The sequence below is a fragment of the Ustilaginoidea virens genome, chromosome 3 (genome assembly GCF_000687475.1).
Source record: "Ustilaginoidea virens chromosome 3, complete sequence".
Taxonomy (NCBI): Eukaryota; Fungi; Ascomycota; class Sordariomycetes; order Hypocreales; family Clavicipitaceae; genus Ustilaginoidea; species Ustilaginoidea virens.
In genome coordinates, this window is record NC_057318.1 from 5233174 (window position 1) to 5248822 (window position 15649).

A 15649-nucleotide genomic window follows, 5' to 3' on the forward strand; every position below is an offset into this window, starting at 1 on the left:
GTTCAATCAACATTGCAAACTGACTGATTCCCGACTCCTGACTCCTGACAGCTAGGCAGTATCCCGGTATAGACTGCCCATGGGCGATTCAGCCATCTCACCCCGCGAACTTGTATTTGCGCTTGCTTCATTTTCTGCAGAGGAGCCGTGGCTCAAACCTGCCACACGAAACCGTAGTCTCTTTTTTGGGCATCGTCTTTGTCCCAGCCCCGACTTCATGTTCCCAAGGCCACCCGCACTTCAAATCCATGCTGGGTTTTGAACTCGTCGTTCGAGCCAGTTCGTGTTAGCTCTAATGACGTGGTGGCTATGGAAAGAGTTTCCAAAATGTCAATGTACATCGTCCATCTACCATCCTGCCCTAAGCTGGTGGCGTATCGTGCACCACAGTAAGAATGTATTTTGCGTCAGGCACGATGACAATCTCGTGCTTCTTCGTTCGCAATCGTAGCAGACGCAGTTCATCCTACCCAAATGATCAGCTTGAAAGGGAAGCCCAAAAAAAAGAAAGAGAAGAAGAAGAAGACCAAGGAGAGGAAATTGGTTCTGAATGACAATGATTACCTCCTTATCCGCCTCTTGCACCAAATGACCCGACATGTTGACATAGGTCCATATCAAGGCGGAAAAGTCCTGCACCCCTTTGGATTCGCTCGCCTCGGCAATCGGAGCTTCGTTGGAGAATGACGCGGCTGTTGCGGCATCGCGAGCTTTTGCAGTGCAAAGCGCCGACAAGTCGCCGTTGGTTTTCAAAACTGCTCCGCTTATCCTGTCGAGAATGATGCTGGCTCGGACGCCTGGTTTTTTGGCCAGGCGACCGAGCTTTTCCTCGAGAGCGTCGTAGCTGTTCGACTGATGCATGTCAATATGCCTGGCGCGGAGGGGGGAGAATTCCTGTTTGATCTGGGATGATCTTACCCCTGGAGAGTCAGTCATAGTATTCTCAGGCCGTTATCTGAATCCCGTCGGCGTTTTGACGATGGATAGTCATATGCAGGCCGCACATTATTAGCATTGCTAGCCTCAAGGTGTGAGCGAGCTTCAGCAGCTTCAGCTCGATGTGGGGTCTGGAACTTGCGGGGGTGCTGCTCCATCCCTCATAAGGTACACATACCAGGCTTACTACTACTGTACGTTAGGACGAATGGAGTCCATCAAGACCAACCATCCATTGATTCTGCCTCTGGGTACCGCCAAAACTTCCATCCAACCCCGGATCCCCATCACGTCCGTCAGACTTCTACCAGTATCAGCCCCAATCCTCGCATTGAGACACCCTTGCCCATCTATTTCGGTACTCGGCTTCAACCTTGCGTATCTAGTAGCCAAACCCTGCTGCCACTAAAACAAGATGGGTTCCAGCACGAAAAAGAAGAAGGAGAAGCAGAAAGACTTCCAGGTAAAACCCTGTTGAAACGTTGCCAGAGTGCTTCAGTCTAAAGGTGTCACGTAGAAACCGAAATACAAAGTTGGGAAAGCAAAAGCCAAACCATCAAATTTCACAGACACAAGCTTCAAGTCCAAAGGTTGGGAGACAATGTTCAAGAGTCGAGCTCAAGAAGTTGGTCGCTAACTGGCAAAAGCGATTGTAATGGGACATCAATCCCTTTCAACAGAGGCCCCAGACTATGTCCAGCAATTCAAGCACAATCTATCTCTAGCATCTTCGTCCAGGTCGGATAAGCAGCGCCGAGAAGCACTGGCTTACCTGACCAGTCAGCTGTCGACCCAACCACCTAGCAACCCCGTCGGCACCGTTGCTCTTCTCAAGAAGCTTCTCCCTTTGATTTCTGACAGCTCCACACCAGTGCGGTCTCAGCTCCTTAAACTGCTTCGCGTGCTTCCCCCGGACGAGGTCAGACACGGAACAGAGCACGCGTCAATGTATATTCGAGCAGGAATGACGCACTTGTCCGCCGATATAAGCAACGACTCACTCGTTGCCATGGAGTGGCTTCTGGAGGTTGCGGGATCGGATCTCGTAAATAGCCCCGGAGGATGGGTCAAAACCCTGAGCGCATTTTGCGCCATGATGGGCTGGGCCGTCTCCTCTTCCAGTGCGGGCTGGACTTCTGCAGCAAGAATGACTACCAAGCCCAAAGATGCTCAGACTCTGGCACGGCAAATCGCGGCTCTCTCAAACTTCCTTCAGGCAGGATTCGAAGACGAATCCTCCGTGGAAAACGGACATGTTTCGATGTACTGGGACTCTTTATACAGAATACCCCGGGCACCAAACGCTTTTGGGTATCTCAACCTGTCAAGCGCTCGGCGCGATGAAGAACGAGAGATGTATTCAAGTAAAGAAATGCGTCAACAAGTTTTTTATGAAAAATTCCAGCAAGTCATATGCAAAGGTCTGGACAAAGCAAAGAACGAGGGAGGCGCAACAGGCCGCTCAGCTTCGACGTTGGAGCACGTTTTAAACGACGCAATGGCGCACTTTGAACCCTCCATAGCCATGGATACACGGGATCTGCTTGATCTATGGTGAATGGCAACCAGCCATCAAGAGCCCGACAATCCCCTGACGGCCAATTTTATACCTGATTCCACCAACAATCCGCGAGCTTTGGTGCCCCGTCGTAGCTGGACTGGTTGAACGGACTTTTCCTGGTTTCTTTTCTCGCGACATGCATGAATGCTGCATCAAGACGACACCAAGACACCTTTGCAGACATTGGGAGCCATTGAGAATTTCCTAATGCCCCGGAGACGAGGTTTTGGTAGGACTGCATGAGATTATGTCAAGAGTTAAAAGGTGGTACGAGAGGCCATGAAGGGGGCCATCATCTCTCCAAGCCTCCCTTGAAGTAGCACAGTCAGAGTCAAAAGCTTGACGCGTTTGCCGACGTGTCCCAGGCATATGCCTGCATCCCCGCATCGTCGGACAGATATCGGCTGGCAAGCTTTCCGTAGTCGCTCGAATACTCACTTTTCCGTAAAGATGCATGTTCATGGCCTCGGCTCATTTCTGGCCTGTTGCTACCTCTTTACGTCATCATCTCGCGTAGAAGCGACGGTGTGCGACTTTTTGTGCTCGGCAAATACAGGACGTTGTTGCAAGCACCAGTGTCAGTCAAGGGCGTCTATCAGTGGCAGAAGTTGACAGCTTCGGTCTTCACAGTCTGGTGCATCAGGCAGTCTGCCAGTGGTAGACTCAGCTCAACGCGGTTGTTTGCAAGTGACTGGACAGCTCGGTACATGTAGCCAAGTGGCAGCTCGGTAGCCAGCTGCCCGCGATGTAGGCAGCTGCCAGCAGTCTTATAAAACGCGCTCTCGGAGCCCTTCTCAATCTCCCCTTTCTTGTGCCTTTTTTCTCATCGTTTCTCAATTCATCTCTTGCTCAAGTGACGTTTCACATCTGTACACTTTCCAAACACTAGCCCAACAGACGCGTTGAATACGAAGTCTTGTCCCGTGTTCTTTGCCAGCTCCGGGAAGCTCATCGCTCTTTCTAGGTAGGTGACCGAAACTGCTAGAGACCCATGCCCAGAAGCTGATGCCACTTTGACGTTTTGCATTTCAAAAAGCTGTTATCAACTGCTTTGTCAACAAGTATGGAGCGCAGTAGTTCTGCCCAGGTCGGCTCCTCCGCCTGGGTTGAGCGACAGAAACTCGACTACACTACGTTGCAGAGTAACGAGTGCCATCAGCCTTTTGACGGCGAAGCAACTATCTATCAATGGAAGGACGAATTTGGCGACGTTGGTCCAAAATTCGAAGCGTTGGAGTTGGAGCTTTTCGGTGATCCAAAAACTCGACATGGCCGAGCTGGGCTGGATTTTTCAAAGTAAGTCTCCATCAGCGCACACCTTATCGGTGAGCATGAATCTGAAATCTACAGTATCGAACAAATTAGTGTTCAACAAGAAGGCCCAACTCGCATTCAGCCAATCCGTCGTTTTGAAGATGCGGGTCTTCATCCGATCATGATGGAGAACGTGCGCCTCATGGGCTATGTCTCCCCAACGCCCATTCAAAAATACACGATACCATCGATGCTTCAAGGCCATGACGTGATTGGTATCGCTCAGACTGGTGTGTCCGCACTGAATCTCTGGTGACGCAAGGGCAGGAACTGACAAGCTTTACAAAGGTTCCGGCAAGACTGCGGCTTACCTTATTCCGATTCTCAGCAAGCTCATGGGCAAGGCGAAGAAGCTTGCAGCTCCTCGCCCTAATCCAGCCGCCTTCCGCCAAGGAGTTGATGCTGTGACAGCAGAGCCGCTGGTTTTGGTAATTGCACCAACCCGAGAATTGGCTGTGCAAATCTTCAACGAAGCTCGAAAGTTTTGCTATCGCACCATGCTTCGCCCTTGTGTCGTTTACGGAGGTTTGCCCATCAGGGAACAGATCAATCTGCTAAGCAAGGGATGTGATGTGCTCGTTGGAACGCCAGGACGTTTAGTTGACTTTATCTCACGTCCAAACATCTTGACCCTTCGGCGTCTTAAGTTTATGATTATTGACGAAGCTGATGAGTTGCTTGAAGCGGATTGGGCGGAGGAGCTGTGCCAAATCATGACCGGAGGAGGTAAGTTCCCTAACCTTTGGCATGGAACAATTGGAGGAGTGGCCAGGGCTAAAAAAAAAAAAAAAAAAAAAAAAAAAAAAAAAAAAAACAGAGCAGGATGAAGGTAACATCAAGTACGGCTTGTTCTCGGCTACTTTTCCCAAGGCTACCCGTGAGCTTGCCAAGGAGCACTTGTCCGCCGCTCATGTTCGATTCCGCGTAGGGAGAGCAGGAAGCACCACGGAGAACATCAAGCAGACAATCATTCAAACCGAACGCGAGGAGAAGCGTGATGTGCTTCTCAAACTGCTTAACGACGTGACGGGAGTTCGGACCATCATTTTTGCCAATAGTCGCCAAGAAGTCGACAACCTTGACGATTTCTTGTACAACGTTGGACTTCCGGTGACTTCCATTCACTCGGATCGAACGCAGCAAGAACGTGAGGCGGCGTTGCGGTCTTTTCGGTCTGGTGATGCACCAATCCTGATCGCGACAGGTGTCACTGCTCGTGGCATCGATGTCCAAAACGTCATGCACGTCATCAACTACGACCTTCCCTCCATGAACCATGGTGGCATTGAAGAATATACTCACCGGATTGGTAAGCCTCTCCTTTTCTTCAACGGGGTGAATTATGTTTATTGGGCCTTGGGCGTTTATTGAAGCTTGGACATTGTAGGTCGAACTGGTCGTATCGGGCATCGTGGTGTAGCCACGTCCCTTTTTGACCCGTCACACGATGAGGGCATCGCCAGCGTCCTTACCCGTACTCTCTTGGAGACGAAGCAGGAGATTCCCGAATTTCTTCAAATGTACATCCCTCAAAGCGGTGCCTGTAATGACTTGCGCTTCGAGACGGAGTCCGACTATGACGCCGAGGAAGCCCAGCAGGTCGCGCAAGTAGGAGAAGATGCGGCCGTCGGTTCGGCATGGGGACAAGGACAGGCCGAGGAAAAGCCTGCTGCCAGCGAAGGATGGGGCAGCAATGGATGGGGCCAGCCCGACAATGGCAATGCAGCCGTCAGTGACGGCTGGGGTAGTGCAAGTCCGGCAGTCGGTGCGGCTTGGTGATGCTCAACGGCAGGAGGAGCCATTTGAAACAAGTGTAGATACAAGACTTGGTCACGGGCTTTGCGGGGAGGTGACATGAAAACGGTTTGTCGTAGCTACGAGGTGCGAGCTACAATGGTAATGGTGCGTTAGTCTATCAGTTGAGCCGACGGGTAGCACACGAGACACTAAAAGGTATCATCGTTGGAGCATTTGCATATAATTTCCGGGTCCTACGTGAAGGGAGATGATTGCTTCTTCTTCTTCTTCTTCTTCTTCTTCCTTCCCACTGACACGCGGCCACTAGATGGGTTTACAAGGAGATTCTCAAAAAGACTGCCAACACCAGCGAAGCTTCCTTGATGCATACACTCGGAGTGGTTTGATGAAAGAGGCCGACGGCAAATTCGCTAGGGACAAACTATTTCCCCCCCCTCCCAGCGCATCACCAACAAAACCAAAAGCCGCAGCAGTTCGCAACGTCACAGGTTCGCCACGATTTTGCCCAAACCCCTGAGCTTCATGGGCAGTTGGCCGTACGCCAGCTCGACCACGCCCTGGACAAAGGCCCAGGCCCTCTCCTGGCTGGCCACGGGGTACCGCAGCGGCGGGGGGATGGCGGTCCGGATGCCCAGCCAGCCGAAGCGGTCCTCGCAGACGCTCTTGATGTTGCACAAGCCCCGGAGGCCCTCCTGGCCGGCGAAGCGGCCGTAGCCGGAGCCGGCGACGCCGCCAAAGGGCAGCTGCACGGCGTAGTAGGCGGCGAAGTCGTTGACGGCGACCATGCCGGCGCGGAGGCCGCGGACGACGTGGCCGAGGGCGGGGTCGCGCTCGGCGCCGTAGACGGAGGCGCCGAGGCCGAAGCTGGGCGCGTTGGCGACGGCGAGCACGTCGGGCGGGGAGGAGGAGGCGGCGCGCATGAGGGTCAGGATGGGGGCGAAGCACTCGTGGTGGGCGATCTGCATGCCGGGGGTGACGTCGGCGAGCAGCGTGGGCTGGAAGTAGTGGCCGCGGGGGTAGTCCGGGTGGGCGAGGCGCCTGCCGCCGACGAGGAGGCGGGCGCCGGCGGCGACGGCGTCGTCGACGAGGCCCTCGAGGCGGTCGAAGGGGGCGTCGGAGATGAGGGCGCCGACGTCGGCGTCGTCGCCCGGGCCGACGCGGAGGGCGCGGACGCGGGGCGCCAGCAGGTCGACGAGGCGGCGGTAGTGGGCGCCGGCGGCGATGACGCGCTCGATGCCGACGCAGTTCTGGCCGGCGGCCTGGAAGGTGCCGCGCAGGATGACCTCGGCGACGCGGGGCAGGTCGCGGGCGGGGACGGAGTCGAGCACGATGAAGGGGTCCTTGCCGCCGAGCTCGGCGACGAGGGGGGTCAGGCTGCGGGCGGCGCTGGCGGCGACGTGGTGGGCGACGGCGCGGGAGCCGACAAAGGTGAGGTGGCTGACGCCCGGGTGCGCGGCGAGGTGGCTGGCGGCGCGCGGCCAGCACGCGACGGCCTGGACGAGCCGGGGGTCGTGGCCGTGGGCGGCGAGGGCGCCGCGCGCGATGCCGGCGAACCAGGCGCTCGACCAGGCCGTCTGCTCCGAGGCCTTGACGACGACGGCGTTGCCGGCGAACAGGGCGCTGACCACGGGGCCCATCATGTTGTGGAAGGGGTAGTTCCAGCTGACGAGGGCGCACACGACGCCCAGCGGCTCGTAGCGGACCGTGTTGCGCTTGTGCGCCATGAGCAGGGTGGTCGGGCGCCGCGACGGCCGCAGCGCCGCCTCGCCGTGCGCCAGCGTCCACCGGATCCGCTCCAGCGTCACCAGGATCTCGCCCAGGTGCGCGTCAACCATGGTCTTGCCGCTGTCGAGCCGCGCCACGCGGCAGATGTCGTCGGCGTGGTCCATGACGTGGCGCAGCAGCGACCGCAGGACCGCCCGCCGCTGCGGGAACGTGGTCGCCGCCCACGCCTTCTGCGCGGCCGCCGCGGCCGCCACGCTGCGGTCGATGCCGTCGGGCGTCGACGGGTTCACCAGCCCGAGGAACTGGCCGGTGGCGGGGGCGTAGCACCGGATCGCGGAGCTCCCGGGCACCTTGATGCCGCGGCTGCCGCCGTCGTCGCTGGCGCCGGACCCGGGGTCCGGGTATCGGGGCGGCGGGACGGCGTACAGCCGAGGCTGCGGGGCGGACAGGAGGCCGAGGCAGAGGCAGAGGCAGACTATGGCGACGGCAGCCGCACATGCCACCTGCGACGCGGATGTTCTGCGCGGAAAAACGGGGCAAGACGAGACAACACAACCACCGGTTAGCGAGCAAGCAGCCAAAGCGGCTCGACGACCCGAGACGAAAACAAGGGCGCGGGGGGGGGGGGGGGGGAGAGACAACTCCTACGGGATATCGACGTGCCGAGCCGCAAAGCTGCTCAGCTCGGGCCATCCGGCCGAGTCCAGCCACCCCATGGCGATGTCTTCGATGCCGTCGGTAACAAGGCGGTCTCCGTCTGGAGCTTTCGCTTCCGCTGCTTGGTTCGAGACGTTGGTGCGTTTAGCGACTAGCCAAGCCAAGCCGAGCCAAGCCCATGGGACCCAGGACCGTTCGCTGCGCAACACGCAGGCGCGGAGCAAAAGGCAGACCAGGGGCCGAGATGGATGTTGGGCAAAGATGTTCAAAGTCAAGTTTCTTCGGCAGGCGACCGACGGCAAGCAGCTCAGCCATCGGATTCTGTGATGACGTAACCCGCGCGAGTGGCGGCGGCCTGGGATGCAAGGCTTGCTTTGCGGTGGGGCCAGAGGCGGTCAGGGGCAGCAGTCATTCATTCGTAGCCAAAAAACACGCGTCACCACGGCAAGGCATACGGACCGGACCCGTCTGGGCACAGTTACGGAGTACTACTCTCCTTCTTTTTCATCTCCAAAGGGAGAAAATGAAAAAAAGAAAAGTCTTGGTCATATGTACACATCCCCCATGTCCAGGGCGTCTCGCCCAATGCAGCAAGGTGGAACAGCCCGTGCGTGCATGAGTCCCCAGGACTCGACTGTCCCAATCCCTCCCTCCTCCCTCCATGATGCCAGGCGCTGAAACAGAAAGCTCCCAAACGGGTCAACAAACAAGAGGCAAATGGACATTGCTTAGCCGGCATCCCGCATGCCCCCCTCTCCGCGAGCTTTTCCATCTCTTTGCGGGGACCAAAAAAAAAAATAATAACACAACGGCAGCCGACTCTAATAGTAGAAGATACATGCGCAACGGGACAAAGCGGAAGAGCGAAATCAAAGGCAGGGAAAATGCGGCAAATAAGCGAACTCGCTCCAGAAAAAAGACAATCAACAACGCCTCGCGAGAGAAAAAAAAAAAAAAAAAAAAAAAAAAGGTATACTTCTCCAAAACGAGACAAGAGGAATAGAGTTACAACGAAGCATTCGCGCGGCTGTGCGTCGCAATATCCATCTGCGTGGTTTATGTGTGCGTGCGTGTGCGTGTGTGTGGCGGCTAACTATGCGATCGTCCATGGACAGGCAAAAAAGAAAAAAAAAAAGCATATAAAGTGAGCGTCGGAAACTCGTAGATCCATCATGCAGATCGTCAAAATCCCCGGACGGCCAGGTCCCGTGTCGATCCTCCGGGAAAGCACAAAGGAAAAGAAAAGGACGAGAGAGCGCGGGAAGGCGGACAGCGTGAGCGTTGACATCTCGCCTCCACCGAGTGCCGTCATCATCAAGACAACGGCTGTCGAGTCGATGGACAGATGGACGGATTATACTTTAGTAGCCGGGTTCCTCGTTCTTCAGATCCGGGTGGGGGAAGGGGCGCTGCTTTCGTCTTTAGGCGTTCTTGGTTAATGACAGTCCGCGAAGCCTTGTTCTGAATCGTCCGCCGGAACCCAGGCCTTGCGATTGGCTGGACTCTATCCGTGACAACCGGGCCGCCGAGGTGAAGTCGTTGCTAGCCTCGAAGCTTGGGCGCACGCGGTCCATCGAGGCACGTATCCGGTCATAGGATGGCCGCGCTCGGTCTATCGAGGGGCGGCCGTGCGTGGGGACTTCCAGCGACATGCGGTTGGCGGTAAAGTTTGTCGAGTCGCTGCCGTTTTGGGTCCGGTTGTGCGTGGTGGTTCGAGTGGCGGTCGACGGCGGATAGATTGGTCGCAGGTCCTCGTCGACGCTGCCGTACGTCACGCGCTTGCATCTCCGTGCTCTCCTGGAGCTCTCGGACCCCGACCTTCTGCTTGACGCTGTTTCGCTGGCAGCATCCGAGCAGAACTCTTGCTGCAGGTGGGAGAACTTGCCCATCAGCTCCTGCTCCCGGACAATGTCGACGTCATAAGGCCAGTACACCTTCTGAAGCGCCTTGATGGCGAATCGAGGAAAGAGGCAGATGACCGGGACGATGAAGAAGACGGCCCAGAATGTCGCTTCTCCGTAAACCTGCGCGGCCGTGTGGTAGAAGAAGCCTGATGATGTGAAGGAGCTGTAGATTCCCGTCCAGAAGAAGATGAACACGTCGCTGATGATCACAATAAGAAGCATGAGCCAGTCCCATCGGTACGTGTTGATCAGGATGTACCCGTTGATGGCCAGAATGGCGGGGTGAGCAATGTAGGCGCCGAACCGCACTCTGTCCTCGAGTCCGAGCCCGCCAAGAGTCACCGGCCTGCCGGGGACAAACAGCAGGTACGGGATGAAGAAGACCATGACGGATTGGTAGACACCGTCAATCATGTACAGCCTGCAAGGTTTGCGTGCAAATCTCGGTCAGTACGTGGTTCAGGTTCAGGTTTGCTGCTCGTGTCGGGGGAAAAAAAAATAAAGGGGGGGGGGGGGTTCTCTTACCAAAACTTTTTCTGCGTCCACTCAAGTCTTTCGATGCCCCGGCGATACAGTTCTGGCACGGCGAGGGAGACCGTGTCTGACACATCCTGGTCCAGAACACCCATGATGGCCACGGGTACAGACGTGAAGAACAGGTTGAACATGAGAATGTACGTGTAGTCAAAGAGGTACGTCATGTCGAAATCGCAGAATATCTCGTACCAGAAAATGGCAAAGGTCCAGACCATGTTCTTGTAGAAGAAATTGCTGATGCTCTCCGCCAGTCTTCGGTACGACCATCGTCCGTGAACCAGCACCAGCCTCTGGAGGAAGCGGAACTGGGCAATCGTGTAATCAGAGGACATGGCTGCCTGGCGACCTTCCAACCCCGCGATTCCAACCCCGACATCGGCTTCCTGAATCATGGCCACGTCGTTTGCCCCGTCACCGATGGACAGCGTCATGACGTCCAGCCCATTCTTGACCATGGCCACGACGGCGGCTTTTTGAGCGGGGCTGACGCGGCAGCAGAGGACCGATCGGCACTGCTTGCAGAGCAGCAGGAACTTTTGCTTCAGGCCGTCGCTGAGCGCCCAACGAAGGGTGAAGCCGTCAATGACGATGCCGTGAGTCGGACCCGGCGGCTCGTGGCTCTTCTTTGCCAGAGCGAGGTCCTCGTCGCTACCAGTCAGCCCAAAGACTCCAAGCTGCTGGTCCAGCTGTTTCTCGACGCTCTCGAGCAAGGTTTCGTCCGCAGTCTCACCGCTCTCGTCCTCGTCGACCCTCAAGTGGATCAGCTCCATGTCGTTGTTGAGAAGATTGCAAGAGAATCCAATGTTGATGGCCGTCTCCACCTTGTCGCCCGTCAGGACCCAGAGCTTGATGCCAGCCTTGGCGAGAAGGGCAATGGTGTCGGGCACACCGTCTTGAAGACGATCCTCGATAGCTGTGCCACCCAGGAGGTAGAGATGCTGCTCAATCAGCCCAGCCACTTCCTCCAGCTTCTCTTCGCGATTCTCCAGGGCCGAGGCGGCAGCGTCGTGTTCCCTCTTCCACTCGCGGTATTCCTGCTCGGTGAGATCCTTGCGGGCAATGCACAGGGTGCGCAAACCTTCGCGAGCAAACATTTCCAGGTGTTCCGCCGTCTCGCGCCTCAGCTGCTGCTGCTCCCCTCGTTTCAGCCGAGCGTATATGACCGAGTCGGCCCCCTTGCAGTACAGGACAATCCTGCCGTCCGGCATGCGCACGATGGAGCTCATGCGTTTTCGGCTCGAGTTGAACTCGATGGTGTTTAGTATGGGGTAGTGACGCTCCTCGCCCATGACATTGACGTCGATGCCGTCGTTGGAGTGGCCGAGGACGGTGAAGCCCATGTCGCGAGCAGTGGCGACGAGAGCTTCCTCATCGGGAGACTGGGCCTTGAACGTCATCCTCGGCGGGTCGCCCGGGGCCTTCTCGGCAATGACGGTGTGGCAGAGCGCCAGAGCGAGCATGAACTCCTCGATTGCCGACTGCTGCACATGCCCGTGTTCCCCCGCCAGGTCCGAGACGAAGTCCGGAGCAATAAAGGTGAGTGCGTCGTCGTGGAGATAGGGGTTGTCGTTGATCCTGCGCAGCCCTTCTAGGGACCGTACCTTGGCCTCGGCAATTTCGGCTTGGATGCGAGCCCCTTCCTTGGCGACGTCGACGCCCATTCGCTTCTGCATGCCTGCCTGAGCCTCGGTGTAGGCTTCGCCGTAGGGCTGCCCGTTGATTGTCGCCTTTTTGAACTCCATGACATTCTGGGTCAGCGTGCCGGTCTTGTCGGAAAAGATGTACTCGATCTGGCCAACGTCGTCGGATATGTTCCATGACTTGGGAATGCAGGGCTGGTCAATCGGCTCGTAATACATGTTGATGTCGCTGAAGATGAAGATGGCCTGGAGTGTCCTGATGATTTCCAGGGTGATGTAGAGGGAGATGGGAATCAAGTTCTGGAAAAGGATAATGGCTGCCCAGAACGTGATGAAGCCAGTCATGGGGGCAGTTCCGCCAATGAGGTCGAACTCAAAGAAGTGCAGAGAAGCGTCCGTCTTGGCCCAGGCAACACCGTTGACAATCGCCGCAAGCAGGCACATGACGAGGAGAATGAAGAAATTGCAGATGACGTTGAAGTTCAATTCTCTGGCGATTCTTGCACGCTTGCTTGGGGTAATGCCGGCATTCATCATGATGCGCGTATCGTGGCCGGTGAAGACGACGACGCCCAGGATCCATTCCGTGTTGCGCAAGTTGCAGCCTCGGAGCAAGAGGTTGTCGATTGTGATTGGTTCCGTCATGTCCTCGAGCTCGTCCTCTGTATAGCCGGGAACCACTTGTTTCCAAAGGATGGCTCCGTTGTATTTGTACAGATTGGGATGCGGGCCCTCGCTCTCGATCCTGAATTCGGCTCTCTCGCAGTCACGGGCATGCTTGATCGACCGGCCGCAGCGAAGAGCCTGCCGGACCTTGAGATTGGTTTCACCATCCAAGTTTTTGGTCTCGACGTAGCAGGCACCGTCAGGATCAGACGTGGACAGAATGATGATGTCGGCCGGCAATTCGTCGTCATTGTAGATGCGCACAAAGTCACCGACTTGGATGCCCTTCCAGGTGTCTTTCTTAAATCGGGCACCTTGGCTCGGCTTCATGTAGTTTATCACGTCAAAGTTCATGTTCTGAACAGCAACCGCTCGCTTGGCATCCTCCTCGTCAGGAAACTGGATACGAGGAACACCGTTGGCCGGTGTTGGCGAGGGCACCGGTGTCATTTGAATATCCTCGCGAGCGTCGATAAAGGACTCGCGATGGCCAAAGGGAGAGGCGAGAGAATCGCGGATTGATCTTCGAGTTCGCATGGTCTCGATCGAAGGGCGGCCTTCATTTTCCAGTTGGGGATACAGCTTCTGCTGCTTGCGCTCGGCCCGGAGTTTCCGCGCCTTCTTTGACCACAGGCTTTCAATGGCATGCCACATGGCGCCGAAAAAGCGCGAGTTGGCCTTTTTGAACCGTCTCCAGGTGGACACGTTGTCTTCTCGTACGTTGACGTTGTGCCAGTTGTGCAGTTTATGTACGGGTGCATTGTTCAACTCTATGTCCAGGATGGTTCTTCTATAATCTTCAACCGCGTCTTTGACAGCTGTGATGACAATGATGAAGATCAATGGCACAGCACTCAATCCCGGGTTTACCCCGCCAAAGATGGGGAAGATCTGTACCGCAAGGAACTAGTCAGCCTCAAGGAGCCTCAAGCAGCCTCAAGCAAGGGGGCTTTCAAAGATGTTGCCACCAAGAAGCCCGTTTGGTGGGGGGGGGGGGTGTCACATACAACCAAGATGACTAGGAACAAGAAGAAGATGTTGGCCACGTTGTGGAACTGGAACCACAGGTTTTTGGGAATGAAGGACAAGGGTGTGTATTTTGCGGTCCTTATTTTATTGCGACTAAACGTTTGGATTGGTGTGCCGTCGTCGAGCAGGTTGTCGGGAAGAGGCAGGTTGAAATACAGCATCCGGGTCGAATCTTGTTCCTCGTCAGACTCGTCCTCGTCGGCGACTTGCTGATTGCCGTGCTCGTCAGCATGAGGGGAGGGGGGACCAGCTTCAGGTGCCTCGTTGCCGTCGCCTGCGGAAGGGCTCTTTTCGGATTGTGTTCGTTTGTGCTGGTGGTGCTGCTGGTGGTGCTGCTGCATGCGGTTCAGGAGCGAAAGCCGCTTATGGCTGCTGCTCTTGACGGTCATCTTTCGAGTTGCCCATCGCGCTCGCTGCGTATGAGCCTTGGACAACTTGGCTTCGGGGCCAGGCTCTGGGCTGGTAGGGGTGGTACTCATGGTGCGGACGACACAGCGGGCGAAACGGCGGGCGAAAGCCCGTTCAGCTCGAGGATGCCAGCCAGGATGCGGATCGCCGGGAGTTCGGGACGCAGTGGACGGCGTGTTCTGGCACGGGCAGCTGGTGCCGCTGGTACGAAAGGACGGAGCAACTCGGCCAGGTTGGTGGAGGGAATTTCGGAAAAAAAAAAGGCCCAGGGGAGACGTGGGATGAGCGAGCGCTTGGAGTTGTTCTGGGGCCGGGGCCTGGGCCTGGGCAAGGGGCTTGACGCAACCTGGCGAGGTCGCCGGGAATGAAGGGGGAAGGGCTATTGCAGGTTTGGCGATGCAGTCGATCCCGGGCAGCAAGCAGGCTGGGAGGAAGAAAAGTGTCTGGTCTGGTCTGGTCTGGTCTGGGTCTGGTTTGATTTCGAGGAGCGAGCCCGCGGTAACAAGCCAGGCTCGCACAATCCCTTGGGATGTCGAAGTGCGCTTACCAACCCGCCTCAGAGTCGGTAGTAATTGGGTAGCGTCTTGGAGTCCGGACCTTGCGGCCACTTGGCTGTGAACTAACGCCGCCCTGTCAAGTTGGTCGAGGTACATGGCCACAGTGCCCCATTACGGGTCCCCGGACATTGTGGCTCTTCTCCTGAACAGGCCGGACCCATCCCCGACTACCTACATACAGCACATGCTGGCAGCCATAAGGGAGCAGCAAAAAAGAAAAAAAAGAAGAAAAAAAACCACAAAGGTTGCCTGCTTGCTGCCCTTGATCAGGAATTGCTGCAATTGAGCATGTGCCTGGTCGCCAAACTGCTCTGCCCGATGATGGAAGCTTCGATTTCGGCTACGAAAACAAAAGGGCAAATGTACTCCGTACCCCAGGATGCACTGGCTATGGATTGGGTCAGGATCCCCTGAATCCCGTCGCTTGCTCCTATCTGGTTGGATTACGGCGTACCAGACCTTTGTGTACACGGAGCACGGAGCGTCTGAAGTGCCACGTACTCCGTAGGTAGGTAGGTAGGTAGTTTTACTCGGGAACCTACCTAAGGAGGTGGTCGACTTGATTACTATTTGCGCGTTGGGGCTGGTGTTGGTAGTTTGATTTATTTAGCTGACAACATGAACATTGGAAAGTCCAGTCTGATCCAGAATTCCAATTCATGCCAGGCTGAAATACCAGTCAGCGTAGCGGCCAGAGCCTGGCACGGACGCGCCATGTACCGCTACGCAGTCCGGAGTGCATGGTAGGTACCTAGGAAGGTACCTACCTTAGGTAGACACGTATCGCCGTGAGCGGGATGACAACCTGGCGTAACAAAAATCTGACAGCCCCATCCCCAGCGTGATGATTGGCCCGTCCGGTGAGCCAACGCGACTGCCAAGCTGCCCGGCGGGGTCCCTGGATATTACGGAATTGACGGAATCCACGGAATCGACAAAAGTACATGCCAGCAGTTA

General features: G+C 56.4%; 5 protein-coding genes across 5 annotated transcripts; 2 read left to right on the plus strand and 3 right to left on the minus strand.

The window, feature by feature from the left end:
* Positions 1-361: 361 nt before the first annotated feature.
* Positions 362-936, minus strand: UV8b_04325 (uncharacterized protein; the record flags this gene model as incomplete). The annotated part of the gene is made up of 3 exons (XM_043141823.1): positions 362-466; positions 565-852; positions 919-936. The coding sequence occupies 3 exons, from the start codon at positions 934-936 to the stop codon at positions 362-364; spliced, it is 411 nt and encodes a 136-aa protein (XP_042997757.1).
* A 415-nt stretch (positions 937-1351) lies between these two features.
* On the plus strand, positions 1352-2494 carry UV8b_04326 (uncharacterized protein; the record flags this gene model as incomplete). The annotated part of the gene is made up of 3 exons (XM_043141824.1): positions 1352-1399; positions 1454-1526; positions 1584-2494. 3 exons carry the CDS (start codon positions 1352-1354, stop codon positions 2492-2494), a joined length of 1032 nt encoding a protein of 343 aa, XP_042997758.1.
* Positions 2495-3560: 1066 nt separating this feature from the next.
* Positions 3561-5590, plus strand: UV8b_04327 (uncharacterized protein; the record flags this gene model as incomplete). Its single annotated transcript, XM_043141825.1, has 5 exons — positions 3561-3793; positions 3848-4041; positions 4100-4537; positions 4629-5120; positions 5199-5590. 5 exons carry the CDS (start codon positions 3561-3563, stop codon positions 5588-5590), a joined length of 1749 nt encoding a protein of 582 aa, XP_042997759.1.
* A 461-nt stretch (positions 5591-6051) lies between these two features.
* UV8b_04328 (uncharacterized protein) lies at positions 6052-8010 on the minus strand (the record flags this gene model as incomplete). Its single annotated transcript, XM_043141826.1, has 2 exons — positions 6052-7813; positions 7943-8010. 2 exons carry the CDS (start codon positions 8008-8010, stop codon positions 6052-6054), a joined length of 1830 nt encoding a protein of 609 aa, XP_042997760.1.
* Positions 8011-9372: 1362 nt separating this feature from the next.
* On the minus strand, positions 9373-14206 carry UV8b_04329 (uncharacterized protein; the record flags this gene model as incomplete). The annotated part of the gene is made up of 3 exons (XM_043141827.1): positions 9373-10276; positions 10381-13589; positions 13706-14206. 3 exons carry the CDS (start codon positions 14204-14206, stop codon positions 9373-9375), a joined length of 4614 nt encoding a protein of 1537 aa, XP_042997761.1.
* Between the last annotated feature and the right edge of the window lie 1443 nt (positions 14207-15649).